Consider the following 25,050-nt stretch of genomic DNA (forward strand, 5'->3'; position numbering starts at 1 on the left):
TAGTGGGGAACGTGAAGGAGCAACAGTTCCGCGGATATGAAACGTATGTACGACGTGTCAGAACGCTAGAATCGCTTGAACTTGACTGAACACCGCAACGATATAAAACGTACCGAGAATAGTCGAGGTATAAGACCCAACCAAGGTCGTCGTCTCCTTCGCCATCGTCATTTACTTATTCATTTTCTTCTTCGCTCGAGTGCGTCATCTTCTTCGTGTAAATGGTGTCTGTGGCGATGCATTATAAACGGCCATGTGTAACATGATTGTCCCCATTCGATTTCAATATTAATAATGCATCTAGATTTTCTTAATTAAAACATTATTGGTTTAATAGAAAAAATTCTATTATTCATATTTAAATAAATTTCTATTTTACAATTATTCTCAGATAAATGGTAATAATAAAATTTTGTGTACATTATTCTATAAACGCACTTAAATATAAATTTATAGATTTTATAATATTTCACTGCTTGTTTAACAATAAAACATTATAAAGTTTTTGTTTTCGTTATGTATAAAGTTTAATCTTTAAATAATAAAAAATTTCTAAGACAACTATCTACGTAGAAATTGCGAGCGCATAAATACATACGAGAAAGATTTGAATGGGTTCGGAGAACATCTATTTAACATCACGTTTCTGAAGTACTGTTCATTCCGATCACACATTTTATACATTTAAAATTTCCTGAATGTTTCAATTTACATAAATATTTACGTAAAAAAAAAAAATCATAAAAATTGCTTGTTCACATTATTTATTTCAATTTGTAACACATTCTTAACACGTACAACTCTTGTTTGGTTCGTTAGCCTCTTTTATCTTCTTTGCTTATAAAAATTGCATTTTATGATCACTACGCGACTACGTAGTATGTAAATGCATGTAGAAAAGATTTCTATAGAGCATTCTATGTATACTTAGCAATTATATCGACCTCTTTTTTTTAATAATAGATTAAAAAGTTCTTTCACAATCGTAATACTATCTTTTTATTACCTCTTATATTGTAATGTAAATTCATACATAATTACCAGCGTGCTTCCATTTAGATACGGTTTATTTGATTGTGCAAAGATCTCTATAAGAAATTACACAATTCACGTTGTCGATTATACATAGGGACATATAAAGAAAAATAAGATAAATCTATGCAATACTGTTTTTACGTAATTGATTGTAGCAATAATGTGTTTTCTAATATTTATAATCAATAAAACAATATTATATGTTATGTAAATGTAAAATTGTATATTGTGTAAGAACTCTGTTGTCAATAAAATATTTTGAAAAAACGACGTCGAAATATCTACTCGTTGCTTGCAGTGTAGTAAGAAAATAACAAAGGCATATCCTGATTTGGTTTTACAGTTGTGCCATGCAGTTTCGTCCGCTGTGCAAAGTCAAGGCCATTTCTTGAGTTACGCATTCTAAGGTAAAATAGCTTTTATGCTTTGTATTTTCTACAAAATTACAAAAAGAAATTCAACATTGTATAATATATTTATAAAATTGCATTAATATTTTTCTTTTGTTAAAGTACTTATATTCTTTCTCTTATTTTAAAGAGAGTGTATATATTACATTATATTCTTATATATAATGCATCAATTGACTAATTTTTTTCCCTATATAATATCATTTTATATAAAAAACTATTGTATTCGACGAATAATGCTCTTGTTTACTATTCTTCTTGCACTTATTATCGCTGGCCTTATCTAATTATATGAGTCATTCCAAGAAATATTATCTCTATAATGTATTCGTAAGAAATGTAATAAAGTTAGGTATATTATAGCTTCCACTTATGCAAGTTTGTCGTATACTTGAGATCACATATTCAAATCTAAATGCGCATAAACACAGATAATAATATTAATCTTGATCTAAGAATTCAATCATCAATTTACAAATGAATAAGAACTCTGCATGCACGGGCATTCGAGTGCAAGTTAAATGGCGCGTGTTCATATCGAGCAATTATACCGCGAGAGGGCTTGCCATTAGGCGTAATATGACGCGGAAGTAACGAGGGTGCGCTTGGGCGATGTAATTTTTATAAGATCGGCGCAACCCACGTTATAAATCGATAGAGATGTGGCAATTCGTGTACTGACCGAAACATGCTTAATTACGTAATGTAGTGAGCCGACAATAATAGGGTAATTGTGGCTGTACACTTGATACTTCTATAGAGTTTACTTTCTAAAAGAACACTGTAATTTTCCATTAGATATATTCTAGGACGATCATTAAACCTCTTATTATAGCAATATGTTTACAGAAACAAATGTCAGAGAAAAGTATAGGTAATATACTGTACTTTTCGCTTTTCTCAATAAATATTACACATATATCTTCCATAATATTTCACACAATTAAAATTATATTTGTATTGTATGTAAATTACGTACAGATTTCTACGAAAGTTTCAAATATTCCAAAAACTTTTTTATTAACATTAATTTCTTAAGCAAAGTGAGAAAAAGACCAGTACTGATCACATACGTATTAAAAGTAAGATTTTAAAGAGACGACGATGCGTCAAGAGTTGCAAATTTTTCAACAATCTCAAGACTTTTTTAAAGATCTTTATAAATTCCGTACGTAATGTTATACTTTTTAATTAATAATTAATAAGAAATGCAAATAAAATATAAAAAATGTTTATTTATTTAATAATAAATATACTACATACTAAGTATACAAATTTCCTCTTTTTATCTATTACGTAAAATTCATACCTAATAAAAAAAAATAAAAGTGCCTCTTCACCGCGTACAGTCTCTAAGCTTTTATCAAATCCAGTTTCGAATTCATTGCGTCTCTTTCTTTCTGCTTTCGATCAACATCCGCTAAAAAGTCTAATATCAAACGCATCACGTTTTCCGGAACAATCCTGAAGAAGAAGAAATATGATAAACGTGTGTTATTGCGTTGTATAATCATCAAAAGTAAACGTTTATGCATTGGTAGATAAAACGATTAGATTAGCAATACAAATTTGATCGTTAAACAGATGTGATAAAAACAGATAATAAACCGCGCGGCTTTTAACACTTCCGGTATGTACCTGTTGATTGCATTCAAAGAAAAAAGGCATCGCGGTATTGAATATTCCGTATAGTTTTTTCGAATTGCTCTAATTATCTCCCGAGCGGCGTATTCCGGTGTCACGACCCCAAAGATATAAGGAAATCTGCAATTAATTCTGAATTAATAGTCCACTCCTAACCGATTATTACCACGAGTAAAACTGATAAATTATAGAGCAAACGCTATATGTTGTAAAAAAAAGTGTATCATAACAAGAAAAAACTTATCATCTTATAATAACCTTCTTGTCAACATTACACTTGAAGTAATCAAATTATATTTTTCGTCAAAGGTGTAGTCTGTGTAATATTTTTTTCTACTACGAGAAAAGAAAGGTGGGTAAAAGTTTACAATAACTTACACAGCTCGGATTACTTTGACCTTGACATATGTTGTTAAAGACATGATTCTGAGTAACTTTTCCTTATAACTTAATTGGCGGTCGCTGCTTATTAAAAAGTTATAAACAAAAAAAATTTAGAAAATATAGCAGCTATTTTTTGAGTATTGGAAGGCATAAACGACTATAATATTACGTTTTTTTTTTAAAGCAGAGAATACTTTATTTTGCGAAAAAGTCGCTGCTTTACCAAAACACAACATTTAAAGCAGTAAATTGTTGATAAATTAAAGTCATTTTGTTAATGCAGTGAATACTTTATTTCGCGAGAAAGTCGCTGCTTTACCAAAACACAACATTTAAAGCAGTAAATTGTTGATAAATTGAAGTCTTTTTGCTAAAGCAGAGAGGGGGGGTTTTGGATTTCCCTCCGGTGAGGGGAAATAGGTGCCTTTTATCTGTCGACAACCTGGCACATCTAAAAGATCCGCCATGCAGACACTTCTCGAAATATCGAGAAGCTTTTTTAACGGAGCGTAGAAGCAACAAACAAAATAAGCGGTCTCGAAGAGAAAAACGGTCAGGCACTAAAGAAGCAATCTATGTCAAGCACAAAGCAAGGCAGGACAGGATCCAAGTACTACTCATCGGGACAGGAACGGAAACACGTCCGACCACCGTGGCTGCTCGAACCGAACTCGTTAAATCAGAGAATAGTTACATAGGTTAGCGATGCGCTTTAAAAGTATTTAAATGTTTAAAACGCGTCATCTAACCTATGTAGGTTAGCGATGCGCTTTAAAAGTATTTAAATGTATTGAACTATTTCGGGGCTACTGCACCTCCCCCGAAAGCAGGGGGGTGTGGGTGAACCTCGGTTCGCGTGAAAAGTGTATGCGTGAACTATTTCGGGGCTACCGCACCTCCCCCGAAAGCAGGGGGGTGTGGGTGAACCTCGGTTCGCGTGAAAAGTGTATGCGTGAACTATTTCGACATATAAGTATATTAGTCATTTATGCCTTCCAATACTCAAAATAGCTGCTATATTTTTCAAACTTTTTTTGTTTATAACTTTTTAATAAGCAGCGACCGCCGATTAAGTTATAAGGAAAAGTTACTCAGAATCATGTCCTTGACAACATATGTCAAAATCAAAGTAATCCTAGCTGTGTAAGTTATTGTAAACTTTTACCGAAAGGTGTAATAAAGTTCCATTCTGACAATAAGTGTAACGCACTAAGATTCTTTTTTTATTCCACGTGACCTTAATCATTTCCTCTCAATTATTATACGTTTATCATAATCTTAAATTGTACGAAAATTGAAAATCATCGAAGATAGTGAATCATAGACACACAACAATTTTCTTTTATAATCTCATTATTACTTCACGGATTAGACCGTTCCACTTACTGCGTGCTAATTACATTCCATGTAATTACGCTACGTTGCGGTAAATAAAGATGACCCGTTTCTCTCTCTCTCTCTCTCTCTCTCTCTCTCTCTCTCTCTCTCTCTCTCTCTCTCTCTCTCTCTCTCTCTCTCTCTCTCTCGTAATTACAATGCTCGCGTGCAAATTATCGCGACTACAGGCCGGAAGACGTCTGCGCGGAAACGCTGTGTTTCGTCATGGATACTCGTCGATGTATACTCGTTAAAAAAATACTCGTTTAATTAATAACACGATGAGTGCAATCGCATGCGATGCGCACGGTGAGTAAGACATATAATTACATTAAATGTACATTAAATTCGTACGGTTTTTTTTTGCTATGTTCTTGCAAAACATAGTGCTTATTATTAGCCGAATCTAATTGTAAGTATAGGTTTTTACCTGTATTTAGGATCCCTCGCTAATCCTGTGTCGACGTAGAACGGATATATCGTCGTGAACTGGATATTAGGTTTCCTCTCATCCAATCGCACTTCCTCGCGAAGGGCCTCCATAAGACCTGCAAATTGAAATTAATTACATATTAAAATCTATTACAAAGAGAAATCGATGAAATACTGATAAAATACCTCTCACGGCGAATTTCGATGAGCAGTACGCCACCTTTTGCGACACCCCGTAAATACCGCACATGCTACTTATCGCTACTATGTGACCGCTCCCTTTCATCAACATCATGGGTAGAAACGCTTCTATCGTCTATTTAAAAAAAATATTAAAAAATCTATCATCTCAATAAAATTGCTATTTAATTAATTTAGAAAAAAGCTATATCTACTAATAAATTCCTGATTTAAAAATGCTTATAAGAATATTATTTAATCTAATTAAACTTGAATAATGTAAAGAAATGCGTTATTATTGTTAAATATTATTCATGTAGAATTATCTTAAAACCATGTATTTAAAATGCGTTTAAAAAATTATTTAATAAATATTAAATGAATATAATTTAGTTTATAAAGACATACCCAAAAGTTCGAAAGTACATTAACGTCAAACGTCCTCTCCACGTCGTCCGAATCAAGACTCAGATATGGCTTATGATATAACACAGCCGCATTGTTAATGAGTACCGTCACATCCGGCACGCCGACTTTTCTCATTAGTCTCACCGTCTCGCGCACTTCCAATCTCTTTGAGACGTCGACTACGAAACCGTAAACCTAAAAAATTTCTACAGCTATACTCATGGCTTTTCTGATAACGCCTGTCATTGTCGTCTCTTCATCAAAAAATTAAAAAAAATTAAAAAATTGAAAACAAAATAAAATTCAACGAAAGGTGAAATATATATACATATATATATTATATGTATACATACATATATATATATATATTTATATATATATTTATATATATATGTATGTATACTTACCTCTCCGCCATTTTTTGACACTTCTCTCATTGTCGATCGATTGCTATCAATATCGTTATCCCAACAAACAACTATACAACCCATCGAGGACAATTGGATGGCTAATTCGCGGCCGATTCCATGACCAGCACCAGTGATCTAATTTCGCGATGTTAATAAAATATTTACGAAAGAATATAGTAGATTTTAAGGATTTGAAGTCATTGCAACATATTCTGGCCAATTTAATGAAAAGCAGAACTTACGAGAACGGTTTCTCCTAATAAACGTTTCATGGAACACGGTACAATCATTCTGAAAGTTGCAATTATCATCGCCAGACTTATCTTCGCCGACAAAAGAGACAGATCCAGAAGTAGTCGGTGTAATTGGATATCTTTGAAAATACGTTGGATAATCTTCATCTTGGAACAGTTGATAAGAATATACCTAAATATAATCAAACGTAAACTTGACAATAAATCAGAAGAAATAAAAAATTAATTATTCATTATTACCAACGTTCATCTCGTTAATCTAAAATTTCACATTTAATTGTGTGATGAAAGAAAGAAAAAAAGGAACTTACTATTCCGCAATAATTACTATTCCTTGGAAAAAGTTAAAAGATGTAATGTTTGAATCTGATAAAAATCTCCAACTAGAAATGGAGAAAATAAATGAAAAAATCCGCTCATAAATCTCGCGAGCGCACTGCGATTTTGTGACGCAAGCCTCAACAGACCGTAATGTTCGCGCCGATCACTTTCCTTCCTACTGCGCGTCGTCGGTGGGGGCGACCAGTTTATTTAAGAATCTCGGAAAATATTATTATATGCAGTTTTGAGAACACTGTGACATTCTATAGACGAATGACAGCTCGTAACCATGACATCGATATGCGGATTGCGGAGTTACAATCTCAATCGCAGATAGATTCGGAATTTATTACTCCATTTTTTCCAAAGTGTAGAAAAATATAAAATTAAAAAAAATAGAGATTTTAATAGAGTTTAGTAACTCCAATTGTTTTTAAAAAAATTATATATCTATTTTTCAGAAAATACACATTTCAAACACTTTTTTAAGAATTTTAAGACTTTACCAAAAGACATCCTCATTTTCTAAAAAAAAAAAAAACGTCTAATTTTTATAAAACTCTTCTTACAACTATTTACATTACCGACACTGCAATATCTATTGCATTTGGATTAAATTACGTAACGTGGCCAATCTAGATAAAACTTATGAAAATGTTTGCTATTAATTAAAATCTAGCATTTTGCTATTTTTCCAGCTTATAAATATATAAGCTGGAACTTATAAGAATTATTCAGTATCACAACGATATAATTAAAATAAAGCTATTTGGAAATGCGTTAACAAAAAAAATATTCAAGTCTTGGAAATGTAGAAAATTCTTAGAATTGTAGATAATACAATCTCCCCCCCCCCTCTCTGTCGATTATATTCTCTTTATCGATATTTGAGATTCTTGATTTTTGCAATTTGAAATCCTAAATTATCTTGCAATTTTTGAAAATCTAAAAAATAAAAAAATTTGTAAATCGACACGTAGAACATCATATAAATATAATTTTTTTTCTGATAGTTTTATAAATTTTTCTAAATGTTAAGACATTTTTTAGATGATTTCAAAACGCCATAATGTTCCTTGAGTCACTAATACATTTTATTTATTTAAAAAATAAATTTATGCAACTCAAAATTGTAATTGAAAATTTGTCACTGTATAAAAATGCCTACTCTGTTTTTTTTTTGCATATTTTCGCTTTTGATTAATATTGCTTCATTGTTTTTTCTCGCAGACAATATTGTTAATCTTTGCATAAGCGCGGCTGTCAAGAAACTTGGTTCGGTTTCTCGGTTATGCGGAAAACGCACTTGCTTTCTCTCTTTCTCTTTGTGTTAAACAGACCGTAAAATAGCGAGCATTTGATCAAGTGATTTTAGCTTGTGGTGAGAACCGCAAAATGCTGAGAGTGAAAGAGATCGTCAGGCATCCGAAACTGAGAAAATTCTGGACGAGATGGCGGATTCTTATGTGGAAAGCCGTGCTTATGCGGCTGCATAGCCCGATAACTACCGCGCTAGAGATAATTATAGCTATTGTCTTTTCGTTGCAGATACGTTTAATGTTTGACCCGCACGCTATTCACACACAGGTAACTGACAATCGTAAAGTTGGGTTAAACGAATTTATCTCGAGACTAATGCGCAACTTCATTATCTTATTTTCAATAATCTCTCTTATACCTAATATTATATTTTTTGAAGTTATATTTTTGCCCTTTAATTGATATCGAAATTATACATTGCATCTATTGTGTCTTTAGAAACATTGCGTTATAATTAGAATAATGAGTATACCTACAATAATTATTTATAATAAAATGTTTATATACGATAAAGTTACACATTTTTATGTATTCAAATATTTAATTATTGTTTTAATAATTCTAATAATTGTACATATATCTCTATGTTTTACATAAAGGATTTAGATCGATACAGTCGAAGTGATATCCTGGCAAAATTGCCAAATAATGTGCAATGTTGGTATGCACCAAAAAATGCATTTGTAGACGAGTTAATGCTGAAAGCTGCAAAAATGCTTCGTACAAATAGTAAGACAATATTATAAATACGCTTAAATAAAGAAAGAAATTAAATAAAAGCTACATATATTACACATCAGTTCAAGCAGCCGACAGTGAAATTAATCTCGTGCATTCACGTTATGCGAAAAATGACACTTCCAAAATGCTATGGGCGATATTCGAGATTGATAAGCTCGCATTTGGAAAACCGAAAGTCTTAGATTACAAAATACGTTCGTCTGAAATAGGCGAGAATCGAATGATCATGATGCATGAGGAAGAACCTGCTCATAAAGGTATTTTAAATATATCTTTAAAAGTAGACATTATAACTTAGCATTTAAAATTTTTAATTAGCTCATCAAGTTATTATATTCTTAAAGTGAATTTTATACTGAGACACATATTTTGCACTTAAAATCATTATTTACATTAAATTTAAATTTAATTTACACCGTGACGTCAGAAGTGAGAAAATACACCATACAAATGTTTGCTAAATATATTAAAATGGAAATATGTTTTAATATTTTAGCTACTAATATAATACTCCTTTTGTTTTGTTAACCATATACTGGAAATAAATTATGCGTAACCAAAACAAAATAAGCTATATTTACAGTTAATGATAACTGTCAAATTAATAATATATATAGAAATAAATATAACTTAATTTTTTCCCAAAACAAAAAGATTATTAGGTATATTTTACAAGTCGGTTCTATCGAGATTGCAAGTGTTGTTTTATTAAAACATATAGCAAAAATTTTTTGTATATTTTTTTCCTTCTAACGTTACAATCTGAGATAGTAGTTGGTGCAGTTAAGTTTAATTTTGAACGCTCTTTAAGCACAAATGATTAAGATATTTAATAAATTGTTTAATGTTTATCATAAAAGATCCGTATGTATCAAGTGGTTTTATGGCTTTACAAATCGCAATTGAAAAATCCTTCATAGAAATGTGGGAAAATCCGACGCTTCCGAGTATCGCTGATAACGTAACTACTTTAAATAACGAAATTTCAATAGAATTGACATAAATAATTATTGTAAACACAATATAAAGAGCAATTAACAAGAGCAGACTATTTTGCAGCTGACTATTGGCCGATTTCCATTTTACAAAGTAGATTTTTTAATCTTACCGTACGTCATTCGGCCCAACATAAGCATAATCTATTACATGATGGTCATTGCCTTCCTGTTGTTGCCAGCAGCGACGTTAAGAAAGGCGCTCCACGATAAAGAAACTGGATTTAGAGTGAGAATTTCTGTTAAACAAAATTACATTTTGTTTTTATCCAATATAATTTTTTTCTCATGTCTTCTATACGATGCCTGTTGCTAAAAAAAAAATCTTATTCTATATAGGGTCTTATGAGATTAACAAACATGTCTTTCGGAATGTTGTACGTCGGATGGCTTAATTATTTTATGATCACTTTATTACCTGTGACGATCGCATGCACGATCCTTCTGTCTCCTGTGTTCTCGGCCGCAAACGCGTTAGCCACCGTAATATTTATCATAATGTACAATATACTCTCAGCACTCTTCATGTTCACGGTCGGCACGTTTTTCGATCACTGTAAGTAACTTGAGAACATATAAGTAAAAAGAGGGCACATAATATAAATAAATGAAAACGTATAATTATGTGACAAAACAAAAATATTAGCTTCATAGTATATATTGTTATTGAAATATTAGGCTCGTGTTCGCAAATAAAATGAGAGAATTAAGAGCCAACAAAATAAGCTAAAAAATTAAGATATTATATTAAAAGTAAAATTTTATTTATAAATGAATTAGTTAAACAGTTAATGTTTCGACTTTACTTAATCTTCCTCAGTACTAAAATAATAAAATCAATAAAATTAATGATAATAATAAAAAAATTCGTCTACCATAAAGTTTCCCGCCATTGTAACGAATAATAAATAACACATAAATTAAACTTAAAATAATAACAATAAGACAAATCATATAATTTGTAAATCTAATAATTAAAAGAGAGTGCATATATTCAAATTGAGAAAGTTCTAACTCTCAAAGACTAGTAAAATTGTAGAAGAGAATATGATGAGATGTTATGGTGTGTTGCATTGACAAAGAACCTCGCCATGCCATATCCTTACGGAAATTGGGTTTCGGTGAAATTAGCTAAAACTTTGAAAATAAATTATAGTTTATGTAATGCTGATCAAAAGTCACAATAGGCAAAATTCACAATAATCAACCGTTTAGATGTTATCTGCGTTCAAAAGTTAAAATAAGGCGTTATGTCAGTATACTATAAGTAACGTTATTTGCCTCGGTCTACCCTATATATTCTTTAGGCCAGAAACTCTTTCACCAATCTTCGCCAAATTCAAAACAATCTTCCTTTAATGATACTCTATTTATATAAGATGTATAACTTGTACACTTTTTAGGCAAAAATCGGTATCACCTTCACTGATCATTGCCAAATTCAGCACCAACCTACCTTTAATGATACTCTTATTCATAAAAAAAATTAAGCTCGATATCTCAAAATTTGCTGAAATTAGAGTAATTATGTAGATTTTTTTAGATAGAAATCGGTAACCCCTTTATTATTAGCAATGTTTCTAATTCTATTATATTCTTCAGTTTTCTCTACCTCTATTTCATATATAATTCTTTAAGATTTGGTTAATTAGTTCTTGAGTTATAGAAATTTTGGTAAATTTCGCACACACACACACATACGGACATTTTTTAAAATAACGATTTTCCGACGTTAACATTCTGAACACATTGACATTGAAAACAAAAAAACAATTTTTTCTTCGGCTTTTTCTACCCCAATTTTATATATAATTCTTTAAAATTTGGTTTATTAAACCTAATTTTATATGCGATCAATGGTCCATTAACGAAATTTATGAAAACAAATGAAAACAAAGCTTCCTCTATGAGGAAGCAAAACATGGTCTTTTTATTTAAAAAATGGAAACAATTTCGAATCGTTAATATATTAGTCATTGATTAAAATAAAATTGAGTTTTCTTTTCTTATTTTTATATATTTTTATTTATTATTTTACTGATCTTACTATTACAATTACAACGCAATTCTTACCTTTAAAAATCCGAATCCCTTTATAATTGCACGTTATTTTGTCGTAGCTACTAAAGCATTACTCACATCGATTTTGTTTTGGCTCATTTCGGCACACTTGACTGTCGTTCTGGATCAATTTTTGGTAAGAGAATCCGTCCTGTGGAAGATCAGTTCGCTGATTCTGCCGCATAATGGTTTGCTGTATGGAATAATCGCTTTCACGACCCGCATGGATTTCGGTAAGCCTGCAGTCTCTGTTATTTGTCTTTAATTTAAATAATATTAGTAGGTTATCTAAAATAACGACTTTATTTATGTCTATATTTCATATTTATTCGTAATACCTAAATAAATTTTTATACAAATATGATGTTTAAACAAAATAAAGAACTAAACTTTTATATATTTAGGTACAATCTTTTTTAAAATTAAAAACTAAATTTTTATTTCTCATTTATTTCTCATTCTATTTTTTATTTATTTACAAATTTGTTTAATTTATGTGCAAAACATAAATTAATAGCAAATAAATTATATGCAAAACGAGGAAGTGTTATATAAGTTGCATAACGTACATTCCTTATTCAAGCATATAAATTATAATATTCATATAAAGTTGTTTACTACCTGCTGATCACAGCCTGACTGTATCTTTTAACTAGTAATTTATGTTATTTTTTAAATCGTGCGTGCACCACATTCCAGAGGAATATATTATTTGCACTCATAATTGTAATATAAATTGTATAAAAATATAAATTATAATGTAATACATCTTTGTAATCGTACATATATATATAGTTTAGAAGTTTATATAACACACTAAAAAATTCCGCAAATACAAGATCAATTACATTACATAATTCATATAAATGAGGAATAATATGCATTAATGTTAAAGCGTGCATTATGTTATTATGGCTTTTACTGATAGACGACTATGAAAGTAAAGATTTAAGAAGTATCTGGCAAAAAGTAAAACCGCGCAACAACATTGGCCCTACCTCGTATTTATGGCCGCGATGGCTTTCCGAATTGATAACGCTACGAGATGCCCACGATATCATTCACGCTGCAGAGAAAATTTCTATTGGCATGATTCTGTTTGCGTGGATATTGCATATTATTTTCTGGTATCTACTGGCGGTATACTTGGATAATGTTAACCCGGGGAAATTTGGCGGCGCAAAGCCCTGGTACTATTTATGCAAAGTAAATATGTGTGTGAGAAGGCTATAATTTTAATTATAAAATAGCAATATTGTAAAAATAGTTGTTACTTTCTTCATTGTTACTTTCTTCAATTTTTAACTTATATAAATGATGTTTGAGCGTGATAATATTCCTTTTAATATTCAGATTTATTCTTATTTTATATTTTAAAAGCATTGCATAATATAAGAGTCGTTTTATGTACTTTTATAAATCATAAATACAAGTATGTTGTTTAGAAACCTGTTTATGACAATGACGATATAACGTTCCGTGGATCGACTAATTGGTCGGCAGTAGAACACACACCATCGTACATAAAGGTACATATGACATGTTTCTCAATTAAGTTCACATCATGCAATTCAAAGCAAAATGTTAAGATATTATTAGTATCTAACTTTTATAATTACAATTTAAACATTCAAAGTATATAGGTTCCATTAAAAATCTACGAATATAGAAAACGGGGTAATTATACGAGCTAGGCTCTTATGTGTAAAAAAAAATGTGTAAAAATTTTTAAATAAAATTTTCGCGCATTATTTACCGCGCCTGGATCTTAATTAGCCCGTTTTATATATTCATGGATTTCCAATAGAGCCTATACTTCGAATTTTTAGTCACGCTGGTTGAAAGTACGCATAACATTACAATTGTTATTGCGATAAATATCACCACATGCTTCAGTGGACAAATTGTAATGAGGGAGGTTTACCAAGTTTGAAACCTGGCTGAGGTAATATTTTTCGCAATAATTTCTTTGCAGTTATTTAAATGCATAGCATTAAAATTGAATCAAAACGATTTAATTAGGGGGGAGGGAGGGCTTTTACTACTTTAACCAATATGTAAAATTTGTAAAATAAAACTTTCGCGCATTATTTACCGCGCCTCGCTCTTAATTAGCCCGTTTTCTATATTCGTAGATTTTATAATTACATATGCAATATTATGTACGAATTTTTGCATTATAAATTAACATCTTAACATTTTACTTTCCGATTACTTTGCGAATACTAAATCACATTTTCTTTAATTCAGTTTTAACATAAATTTTTTTTATTAAACGGTCTGATAGATTATGGCATACTTTCTTTGTAAACTTTTTGAATTTTTGCAATATCTTCAAAATTGAAGAAAATATAGTACACGAAAATGTGCTGTGACGTCATACCTTATATGCAAAATCTTTTGAAATTGCCGTCATCAAAGAAACTTTAGCAAGCTATATAACTTTCTCAAATTTAGGTTTTTTTTTTAAATTCAAAAAGTACTAAAAATTGGCTTAGATTCTCTACATTAATTATGGATACCGCTTAATAAAAAAAAATGTTAAAACCAATTTATTATAACTATTTAATTATATTAAAATAATTAAAAATTAGTAATATGTAAAGTAATAAAAATATCTAACGGCGCATTTAAATCTTTTTCAAGAGATTATTATTATTAATACAAAAATAATTACTTGTATCTCAATTAGCTATCTTAACTGACTCTTTGTATAATATAATTGACTTGCATATGTAAACAACAGTCGTCTATTCGAGTAAGATGCGTCCGAAAAGAATTCGGCAAGATTGGCGAACGTATTGCAGCTATAAATGATGTAACAATCGACTTTTATCATCAAGAATTCAGCGTCATTTTGGGTCACAATGGATCCGGCAAAAGCTGCTTGTTAAAAATGATTATCGGTATAATATGTAGAAAATTATAATTTATTACTTACTTTTGCCATTTAGTTATTAACGAAAATTGTGGTATGTGACAGGAATGTACAAACCGACCCATGGCCACGTTTACTTGGAGAACGGAAATTCAATGTATCCGATTGGTTATTGTCCGCAGGAAAACATATTGGTGAATTACTTGACGACGATACAGCATCTCTGTATATTTGGCATGGTAAATATTATTTGTTATTAAAACTTCAAAATAACAGCAACAATCGTTTTCTCACGTATTAAATACTGCTTTCAATCTAGAATAAATATTTTGACATTTTAATCAAAGTAGTTAATTAATATATAAAATATCAATTAACATAGATTGCTTATGTATATCCTTCTCGCTAAAAAATTAAATTTTTTGTGTGAGCATTTAAAAATTGACAGCCAATAGCGTATGCACAACTCAGGCTAAATTAACTAAAAAAAGTACTAAAAATTAATACTACATTGACCTAAATAAAAGCCAGTTTGCTTACTTATATGTTTCAAATTACTTGACTTAATATTGGAAAGCAAGTTGTTTGTCTTTCTCTCAGGCTACTCTGTTACAATTTATTACCACAATTATTACCACATATAAACAAGAACTGGAGAAAAATATAATATTTTATTTGCTTAACTAATATGAAAGGACTATATGAAATGACTGTAACGTAATATATTCCTATGTAGATCACACATTCGGATTTGGACTATATATTAATATTTAAGTTATTACAAGAGTTACAATATACATAATATATCAAATTAACAGCAATTTGTTGATATTTTTATTAAGCAATGTCTTTTATTTTATAATGTCTTTTATTTTAAAAAGCTTTAAATATTAAGTAGATATAAATTTACGAGTATTTTAATTAAAATATTAATTATTCTTTTATTAATTCAGATAATTTTTGGATTATTAAATAAATAGTTCAGTCTAAAGTATTATCAATAAAGGCTCAGATATAATATGTATACATAATCAAAACTATTGTTAGAGTTATTAAATTTTAAAAGTATTATTTATTCAATAATGCAATTCTTATTTTAGATGAGAGGAATGACTTATAAAGATGCTTATAGGGAATCACTAAAGCTATTGGAGCAGCTCGATTTAGAGTATGTAAAGGATGCAAAAGTGAAATCTTGCTCTTTTGCTATGCAAAGAAGAATTTGCTTAGCAATGGCACTTATCGGCAATTCTAAGGTGCGTAATATAATTTATAAAATTAACCATAATAAATTATAATAAATCCAAAAATTAAGTTTTGTAATTAATAAAATAATTAATAAAATTAATAGCGATAGATAATTATATATTATTTAATTTAAATTATTAAAATACTAATTTTGATAGATTCTCATCCTCGACGAGCCTACATATGGTATCGACCCTGAGCACAAAAGACAGTTATGGGATTTACTTTTAGTAAGTAGTTTTCTTTTTAGCAAATTATACTTTAATTTAAAATAAAAAAATGTATTAAATAATGCACAATAACATTTTGCAGGATATAAAAAGACATAAGACGATAATAATGGCAACGAATTCCATGGAAGCTGCGGATTTTCTTGCCGATAGAATCGCTATTATTGCAAATGGAAGAATCGAATGTTACGGTTCGAAAATGTATCTGAATCGCCGATATGGTAAGATCTAACGCATAAATTATTGATAAAAAGAACTTTTATAAAATAAAATTGATTCATCGATTAACACAAAGATAGAGTTTAAAAATGCAAACTAATTTTTTGGTTCCCCAAAATTAATTGTAACTATTAGGAATCGGCTACGTACTAAGTTTATTGGTACAAGAGGATTGCAATGTTGGACGAATTCATACGCAGATACAAGAATTTTCGGCAGATCCAATTACTCTGCGCAGCACGATGGGTTTAGTAATAAGATTCGACGTGCCGAGAAATAGTCGTTTCACTAAATTGCTCCAACATTTAGAATCCAATAAGGAAGAGTTGAAAATCGTGTCGGTCGCACTGAGCGCTGCTAGCATCGAGGGTCAATTTCTCAGGTGCAATCACATTTATATATAACGATCCAACATTTATCGTTGCAACCTAAGATTATATAATATAAGATTATATAATAAATTCTTGCTTGTATCTCTATTTGTTAAAATTAAATATAATATCTTTACTTATATAAAATATGTATCATCATTGAGAAGATTATCTTGCTTTTAATTTTTAACGATTTTTAACTAATTATTCTGTATTTAGAATAGGTTTGGAAAGCCAATTTAAAGAACGTAGTGTGAAATTACCCAGCAACAAGTACGAGCTTATTGTGCAACAAAGGCGACGGCACCTGTTACAGACAGGTAAAAATTTAACACAATTGTTTGTCAAGTTGTAAAATATAAAATACAATAAACAGCAAAAAATACCAATAATTATACTAATAATTTGAATTTGTCCATAATAAATTATGTAAAATAATCTAATAAAATATATAATCTAATAGTGTGTAATATTATATATATATAGATATATATATGTATATATATAAAAGTATACTTGACAATGAACGCTATAAACACCATTTTTAATCAAACTACGTTGATATGATTATTAGCTGAACCGTGGAAACGATTGACCGATCATGCTTTATGGCGGCAGCAAGTTGTTGCGATGTTCTGCAAGAAATTATTGCACATTGCTTCGGCCTGGAAGATATACGTGTTTTCGGTAAGTTTTTTGTTCTATCAAAAAAAAAGGTATTGTATATTATACTTTTACAAATAATAAAAGCCGTTTTAGATAACCTTGGCGATTGTTACTCTCACTCTGACCACTATGATCGCCGAATTAAGCAGTTTCACACTCTTCGAAACAACGTAAGCTAATATCTTGGTTGTCTTATACCGCGATATATGTATAGAGAAAGAGTAATTACTTTCTTTCGCGTTAAAATATAAATTATCACGACATTTATTACATTACTTTATAATAGTTGGACTATCTTCCACGTCGCTATATTATCAAAATGCAATAGCACTTTTAATGAACGCTACAATACACTGCTATACCAAAAGAATTATGGGAAATATTCTGGCACTTTATTTTTATCCATATAAAAGTCTTTTGCTTCTTTATCAAACAATCTCAACAAATAGTTTACTAAGTTACATTATTTCATGATGCATAAAACATATTGTAAATACGTGCAGTAACTTTGTGATAAATGTATTTTATGCTTTATGCATGAGAAATAATTTTATAGAAGTAAATTTTAAAAAGATTAAATTAGCCTTATAATTATTTCTGTAGCGAGAAGGTAATGAATCTGACGAGTTATATGGATAACAATTTTCACGTGCTATATTATTCGGCTGATGAAAAGTCCATGAAAGACTTTCTTGTCACGTTGTACATTACTGGTCAGGCGTACAGTGAGAGGCATAATTATCATATTTCGAAAAATATCCCAACCACGGATCTTATGGTCCATCCTGATCTGCACTCGATAGAGGTATCGTGGAAAATATATATATATCCTAAAAATTTTGCAATCAATCAGTATTTTATGACAGTTTAGGGATCGTTACGTGATGTCCATCGACATGTACGCAGATGGACGTGTACAACTCATGTATTCGTCCACTGCAGTGCACAGTGGACCAGTTGCGTTAAATTTACTACATAATGCGTTACTGCGTTACCATTGCGGTTCGGACGATTGTTGGATCAAATTGACTAGTCGACCGTTAATTTATCCGGGACAGGTAATATTGCCGTGATTAATTAATGAATTAAATTATACTGATTCTGAAAATATTAAGTTATTTTTTATTATAATTATATAAAAGGAGAGAGAGAGAGAGAGAGAGAGAGAGAGAGAGAGAGAGAGAGAGAGAGATGATTTGTAAAATATTCAATAATTAAAATTAAGATGAAAGAGCATTTCTTAATGTTCGACAAAATGTTATTGCTATTATGTATAAAAATTATTTATTTAAATAAGAAAATGTGAACATTTTGTATCCTTCAGAGTTTAGTGCTTTAAAAATTAAAATATATGATGTTTACAGTGGCAACATTTGTTAGTCCATCCACGTAGTGTACGAAACTGGGAAAACGCCGCTATAATAATAACCATGTTCCTTCTTCTACCCTCCATCGACATGGGAATACGAGAACGAAATACACGCTCAAAGATGCTGCAGACCAATGCGATCGGTGTATCTACGCGGATCTATTGGATCCCCATGTATATTATTGATTTCCTTCTATATGCGTTCTCCATAATGCTCTTCGGAATCGCTATCTTAAGTGTCTACCGCCGCACGTTGCACTTCTCAGCTTTAGAAATCGGTAAAAATTTTAAAATACTAGAAATATTTACCTTTCGTGTTTCAGTTTTATTAAAACAAATTTATTTTTTGCATTTTAAAAATCAAAAATTAATATTTTTTTAAATATTTCGCGAATTTTGCGATAGTAAAACAGAAACGTCATATAAAACAAATGTTACGTATTTATGGATGTGTGTTATATAGAAATTTAGAAGTTTAAACCACTACAAATGTCTGTGATCAATCTCGGTATTTCAGGCCAAGTGTTGCTGATATTCTTATGTTACGGAGGGTGCGCCATTCCGTTAGGTTATTGCATACAACTTTTCACGAAGAAACCGGAAAATGCGTATCTAATTGTGATACTGATTAACATTGTAGCCAGTCAGTAATTTAACAACTTATTTAATTTTACACCGTTATAATATAAATTTTACTGTCGAAAAATGACATTTAATTTAATTTCGTATGTACAAAATGTCTTTATTTGAATATAAAATATATGTTGTAGTGTTATTGGTGAACGGCTCGATTATATTTCCGTTGGTATTTCGCGTACTCAGCAATACCGGGAGATACGTGTTCGAAGCTCTTGTACATATACTTCCACCATACATTCTAGCTTGTGCTTTAAGCAATTACATCGTGCTGAATTTATATAACAGACAATGTAGCTACTTCAATACCTGCGATACAGAATTTTATATTGAAGATCCTTGTTGCCGTAAGCTCATGAGAATTGTCATTATTACAAATATTAGTATATAAATTATTATTTCTGCTATACAACATTGATCTGACATTTCAGAAAATTGTGAAGACAAAGGTTGTTACAAGCAATTGAATATAATGCTGATTAAACAATCCGGCTCTGAGTATTGTCACTCGATTTTAGACGACATACTTTTAATGGTATCCCAAATGTTCGTTCTTTTTATACTGCTGGAAGTTTTCGAAGAAAAAAATCGTAGAAAGTGGTACAGTTTTTTTGTGCCTCCTATGAGAGACGACGACGCTGTAGAATCGGAAGTCATAGAAGAGAAGAAGCGAGTCGACGAATACATGAAACGTAAAAAATATGAAAACAAAAATTAACTATATAAACTTTTTTATTATTAATGAATTTTTACTCTGATTAGATAATATTTTATTTTTTTTTTTTGCACGTCTAGATTATGATGAAACAAGATCGCTTCCATCGCGAGTTGCTCTAGTTGTCCAAAATTTGACAAAAGAATACTTCGGAGAGGCGGTGGTTCGAGGAATCAATTTTAGTGTAAGAATTTATCTAATCAAGAAACTTGTTTCTTCTTTTTGTTATGTATAATGCAGTATTAAATGCACAGATTTTCCACTTATAGGTCAACCACCAAGAATGTTTCGGCTTGTTAGGATTTAACGGTGCAGGAAAATCAACGATCTACAAAATGTTGATGGGTCAAACTAAAATGTCGGCTGGAAAAGCGGTGATATATAAGCACGAGTTTACAAGAAATCAAGAAATGGTAAGCATTATCTTATTATTCTTTAAAAATCCGATAAAATTACCATTAAAGCATGTAAGAAAACTAACACTAAGGCACTTTACAAAAATAAACAATAAACTTTCTATTTTATTTTCTAAATAACATTATGTAGCCATTAAAAGAATGTTAATTCTATTTACATAAAAAATATCGTCAAGTTTGTAGGTATGATAGGATACTGTCCACAAATTAACGGGCTAAGCGATTTTATGACTGGAAGACAATATCTGCAACTTCACGCGGCACTTCGCGGTGTTCCATACGAGCACATCAACGACGAAGTAAACAAATGGCTGGATGTATTAGGTAAAAATAAATTAAAAACAAATTGAAAATTTCTCGCTTTGTTTAAAGTGACGCAAAGTTATTAACGCTAAATAATTTTTAATTGACTAATCAAATTCAATTTCTAGACATGTTGGACTTTGAGAATCTGAAAATCGCCCACTATCCCTGGGGAATTCAAAGAAAACTTTGCATACTGCAAAGTCTTATCGGCGATTTGCCGATGATATTTATGGACGAGCCTTCTGCTGGGATTGACATAATGACCAGACATGCAATCTGCGAAATTCTGCATCAGATACGGGAGATGGGGAGATCTATATTAATCACCACGCACAGGTTAGTTCACGAGCATTAATAAAGAAAATATACGTGTTAGATACGATTTTGTGAATTTTAGCATGCGAGAGGCAGAAGCGATGTGTTTGCGTGTCGGCATTATGGTTAACGGCCAGTTTACCACAATTGGTTCTTGCGAGCATCTGAAGGCAAAGTATGGCCGTAACTTTATATTGAATATTAAAACAGTACCGGGATACCAACTTGCGAATCTCGAGAAGATCAAGAAAATCATTGACGAAACTTTTCCAGCAATAAAATTCAAAGACAGTTATTTGGTAAGCGGTACATAATTTTTTTTATTTGATCATTTCGATTTGATTTACTTTTCAACAATTTGGATAAATCAAACGCGTTTAAGAAATTTTGATAAAATATAAACTGAAAACACAATTTACACAAAATACACTTATTTTATTAATTTATTTCACATCGCGGCAGGGTGTTCTTAAATACGAATTGGAGAGCGGCATTTCGTACAGTTACGTGTTTGATAAACTCGAAAAGTTAAGGCAGAGATACGTGTGGATCACAGACTATTCAGTTACTCAGCCGTCAATGGACGAAGTATTCCTGACTTTAGCAAAGCAGCAAAGGAAATCTAAGAAATTGACACTTTACGAGCGTCTACGTTCGTGGATTATACGTATTATGCGTCAAATATAAATCAATTTTGTTATCACATAATTCTTTGTATATATAACTATGGGCATATGTTTTTTATTGTTGTATAAATGTTATTTTTGTATTTTGTACATTATACTGCTTTAGCAATATTAAATTTCATCTATATATCTCTCTCGGAACATATTGTTAATTCAATACAATTGACACTAGCATATGTACCGTATGTAGTCTTACTCGCGAACATTACATCAACATTTGCGACATAATTGTAGCTATTTAAATATACAAATAAAAGTGTAATAAAATTGATCGCTGTTGTTTCCTTCTATTAGCGTGCCGTTGACGATAACGTATATACGCACGACGGATATTTCTGAGTACAGCCTGCGTTACTTTTTCGAGCCATACACCGTGAAAAAAATTTTCTGCGTTTTAGTAAATATTAGCACACAATTATTTGCATACAACTGTGACTCCATTTACTAAAATAAAGAAAAGTTTCCTTTTTATTAATATATGTGTATTCAGTAAGAAAAAAAGCATACTAATAAAAAAGAAAATTTTCTTCATTTTAGTAAATGGAGTCACAATATTGTATGCAAACTAATATTTACTAAAATACAGAAAACTTTTTTCTCAGTGACTGATATATATAACGTCACCATTTTTTTTACACAACTATTTAATTTCTTTCATTCTTTTTCCAAGAAATCATCTCCCCGCAGTATTCCTCCTTGATATTTTATCTCATACGTTTCTCAACGCGAGGTATCAATTTCCGCTTCATCTTTATCCGAAGTAATCTCGAATGGCATTTCACCCTCGTTCGTCGTCCTCAATCTCCTGTCTCGTCGATAAAGAATTTGGTCCACGTATCCCCCGTTTTCTTCATTCTCACATATTCTTTCCTCACACTCGTATACTTCTACGTTATCTTCATTGTCCACTAAAACTTTTTGCCAAATAAATTCAACGCACGAGTTTATAACCTGCATAAATGCCGGACTCAAATCCTTCTTCAAAAAAGGCACGAAGTACATATTCAATCTTCTTTGAAAAGTTGACGACCTTACTACATAGTTCGTACTCGCGTACAGTTTGTAAGGTCTTGCTTCGTCAAAGTGATAATGCAAATACATTATCACGTCATGAATGTCATAAGTGTAAACATCTTTCACGTTGTGCATTGTCAATTCGATTAAAGTAACATCATTGTTGTGACACACGCAGCCGTTTCGAATCTTTGACAATAAAATCTGAAAACAAATTTTCTTTTTAATTAACTTATATATTAGTAAATAGGTGAAGCATAAATATAATTATTGTAATAAACATAACATTTTAAATGGTACATTTTTAATGTTAAAAAATAAGCAAATTACAATTAGCAAATATATTTCGTTTCTTATATCGACTGTTATTATTTAATCACCTTCAGCTCATTGATCTGTTGCAAGCGACAAAAGTAGCAATCGATGTTGCGCTTGCAACTCTTTAAAAAGTGCTTCACATTATTCAAATTGTCAATAGGGTATTGCCATAATATGCTGTTCACATTGATGCAGTCAGGTAAGACACATTTTCCTAACTTTCCACGGCTCTTGTCGTCCACCAATATCTCTATCGTGTACAAATCACTCTTCACGATATTCTCCGAGTTAGGTATTTCAAAAATGAATCTTGAATCTCGTTTGAAATTGATGCACTGTACTTTCGCAAACTGATAAATATTGCGGCACAATTCCGTTTGTACGTCCGGCTTGTCACGAGATACCGCCGCGCCTTCGCCACTGTACAACAATTTCGATGATTCTTTTGTGACTTGGGATTGCTCGACTTCGGGAGTCTCAATCGTACTTTCCAGCAGAGAAATATACGTTTTCAACATAGAGATCGTTTCCAACAGTTCATACCTTGTTCCCGGGCTGGACAATTCTAAATAAATAAAATATCTACGTTTAAATTTAACAATTTATATCGTATATATATTATATTACAATTTATTAAGCTTACGTTATATAAAATATCAAATTATTGACCAATGACACCATAAGATTCTATATCACAGAATTAGAGTATCACAAAATAAAAGATTTATTACAAAAATTAAATTCGATACTTCGTCAACTTTATTAACTAATATTATATTTGTTTAAAGTATTTTATAAAGTATTTAGTTAAATATAATTTTACGAAAGCATACGATTTATTATAAACTCTTTGTATATAAAAATAAAAATAAATACCTGAACTGTTGGAATTATCATATTCCATCGTGTCCAACGAATATACGAGCTTTGTTCTTCTCTTGCAATTATAAATATAGATACATAAAAATGTAATATTTACTTATTCACCAAGCAATCAATTTCGCATATGTCTAACAATAAAAGCAAGTATAAGATTCTTCTTTTACAATGCTTTTATTCACTGGACATAAATACATTTTTGTAAAAAGAACAAACAAAATAATAATTTATATAAAAATAAACTTGCAATATAAATTTATATAATACATACATATATAATATATGTGTTGAGTATCTCAAAACGAATATTACACTGTGAATTCTTATTTCGCCAAGGCGACTCGTGCTTATGTGTATGTTATTGAAGAAAGGTGAAATTCTCAAACAAATATATATACATGTATATAAACTTATTTCACGATAAAGTTTTTATATCATATATCGAATAAGATTTCAACTTCTCTAGTTTAATTTTTCTTACAATAGAAATAGAGAGAAAAGAAAGAAAAAGAATTCAAATTAAAAAGCTTTCAATATATGCTTGGTCTCAATATATTGTATACACTATATGCTTTCTATATATATAACTTATAGCGACACTCATATCAATTTGAAACGGCTAAAATAATAATTTTAATATTAAATAGCAAAAATATATCATATGTATAAAAACTGATACTCTCTTTAATATAAAAAATAAAAACTAATATAGATAAATAAACGGAGTAAAAGAATGAGAAAGAAAAACCAAATAATTATGAAAATTGATCGCAATAAACTCCACTCTCCAGCAGAAAAAATATAATGTGCGC

General features: G+C 30.5%; 3 protein-coding genes across 3 annotated transcripts; 1 reads left to right on the forward strand and 2 right to left on the reverse strand.

The window, feature by feature from the left end:
- Nucleotides 1–20: 20 nt before the first annotated feature.
- On the forward strand, nucleotides 21–22,028 carry LOC143903031 (phospholipid-transporting ATPase ABCA3-like). The gene is made up of 32 exons (XM_077416366.1): nucleotides 21–127; nucleotides 1,379–1,442; nucleotides 8,404–8,442; nucleotides 8,775–8,904; nucleotides 8,976–9,173; nucleotides 9,777–9,877; nucleotides 9,976–10,140; nucleotides 10,251–10,467; nucleotides 12,032–12,205; nucleotides 12,901–13,178; nucleotides 13,418–13,501; nucleotides 14,719–14,878; nucleotides 14,956–15,089; nucleotides 15,951–16,106; nucleotides 16,257–16,328; nucleotides 16,411–16,549; nucleotides 16,683–16,929; nucleotides 17,138–17,238; nucleotides 17,493–17,605; nucleotides 17,678–17,754; nucleotides 18,188–18,389; nucleotides 18,451–18,642; nucleotides 18,949–19,231; nucleotides 19,471–19,596; nucleotides 19,724–19,936; nucleotides 20,021–20,281; nucleotides 20,385–20,488; nucleotides 20,574–20,717; nucleotides 20,897–21,044; nucleotides 21,152–21,362; nucleotides 21,424–21,640; nucleotides 21,804–22,028. Exons 3-32 carry the CDS (start codon nucleotides 8,413–8,415, stop codon nucleotides 22,026–22,028), a joined length of 4,902 nt encoding a protein of 1,633 aa, XP_077272492.1. The 5' UTR covers nucleotides 21–127; nucleotides 1,379–1,442; nucleotides 8,404–8,412.
- Firl (firelighter) lies at nucleotides 1,684–7,267 on the reverse strand. The gene is made up of 7 exons (XM_077416425.1): nucleotides 6,523–7,267; nucleotides 6,278–6,415; nucleotides 5,871–6,065; nucleotides 5,469–5,598; nucleotides 5,281–5,398; nucleotides 3,084–3,209; nucleotides 1,684–2,909 (listed from the first exon to the last, which is right to left on the reverse strand). Exons 1-7 carry the CDS (start codon nucleotides 6,679–6,681, stop codon nucleotides 2,798–2,800), a joined length of 978 nt encoding a protein of 325 aa, XP_077272551.1. The 5' UTR covers nucleotides 6,682–7,267; the 3' UTR covers nucleotides 1,684–2,797.
- Nucleotides 21,803–25,043, reverse strand: LOC143903034 (uncharacterized). The gene is made up of 3 exons (XM_077416375.1): nucleotides 24,236–25,043; nucleotides 23,422–23,924; nucleotides 21,803–23,245 (listed from the first exon to the last, which is right to left on the reverse strand). The coding sequence occupies exons 1-3, from the start codon at nucleotides 24,261–24,263 to the stop codon at nucleotides 22,748–22,750; spliced, it is 1,029 nt and encodes a 342-aa protein (XP_077272501.1). The 5' UTR covers nucleotides 24,264–25,043; the 3' UTR covers nucleotides 21,803–22,747.
- Nucleotides 25,044–25,050: the final 7 nt, after the last annotated feature.

The sequence above is a fragment of the Temnothorax americanus genome, unplaced genomic scaffold (genome assembly GCF_048541705.1).
Source record: "Temnothorax americanus isolate GAGA-0224 unplaced genomic scaffold, ASM4854170v1 Scaffold43, whole genome shotgun sequence".
Classification (NCBI taxonomy): Eukaryota; Metazoa; Arthropoda; class Insecta; order Hymenoptera; family Formicidae; genus Temnothorax; species Temnothorax americanus.

Bases quoted from the DNA above. Each gene is read 5' to 3' on its own strand.
- Firl (XM_077416425.1), bottom strand. From the start codon at position 6,681: ATGAAGATTATCCAACGTATTTTCAAAGATATCCAATTACACCGACTA. The intron at 6,416-6,522 runs GTAAGTTCTGCT...TCGCGAAATTAG, and splicing joins TATTAGGAGAAACCGTTCTC to ATCACTGGTGCTGGTCATGG. The intron at 6,066-6,277 runs GTAAGTATACAT...GAAATTTTTTAG, and splicing joins TGTCAAAAAATGGCGGAGAG to GTTTACGGTTTCGTAGTCGA.
- LOC143903031 (XM_077416366.1), top strand. From the start codon at position 8,413: ATGTTTGACCCGCACGCTATTCACACACAG. The intron at 16,550-16,682 runs GTAAGATCTAAC...TGTAACTATTAG, and splicing joins GTATCTGAATCGCCGATATG to GAATCGGCTACGTACTAAGT. The intron at 21,363-21,423 runs GTTAGTTCACGA...TGTGAATTTTAG, and splicing joins ATATTAATCACCACGCACAG to CATGCGAGAGGCAGAAGCGA.
- LOC143903034 (XM_077416375.1), bottom strand. From the start codon at position 24,263: ATGGAATATGATAATTCCAACAGTTCAG. The intron at 23,925-24,235 runs GTATTTATTTTT...TTATTTATTTAG, and splicing joins TGATAATTCCAACAGTTCAG to AATTGTCCAGCCCGGGAACA. The intron at 23,246-23,421 runs GTGATTAAATAA...ATTTGTTTTCAG, and splicing joins AACAGATCAATGAGCTGAAG to ATTTTATTGTCAAAGATTCG.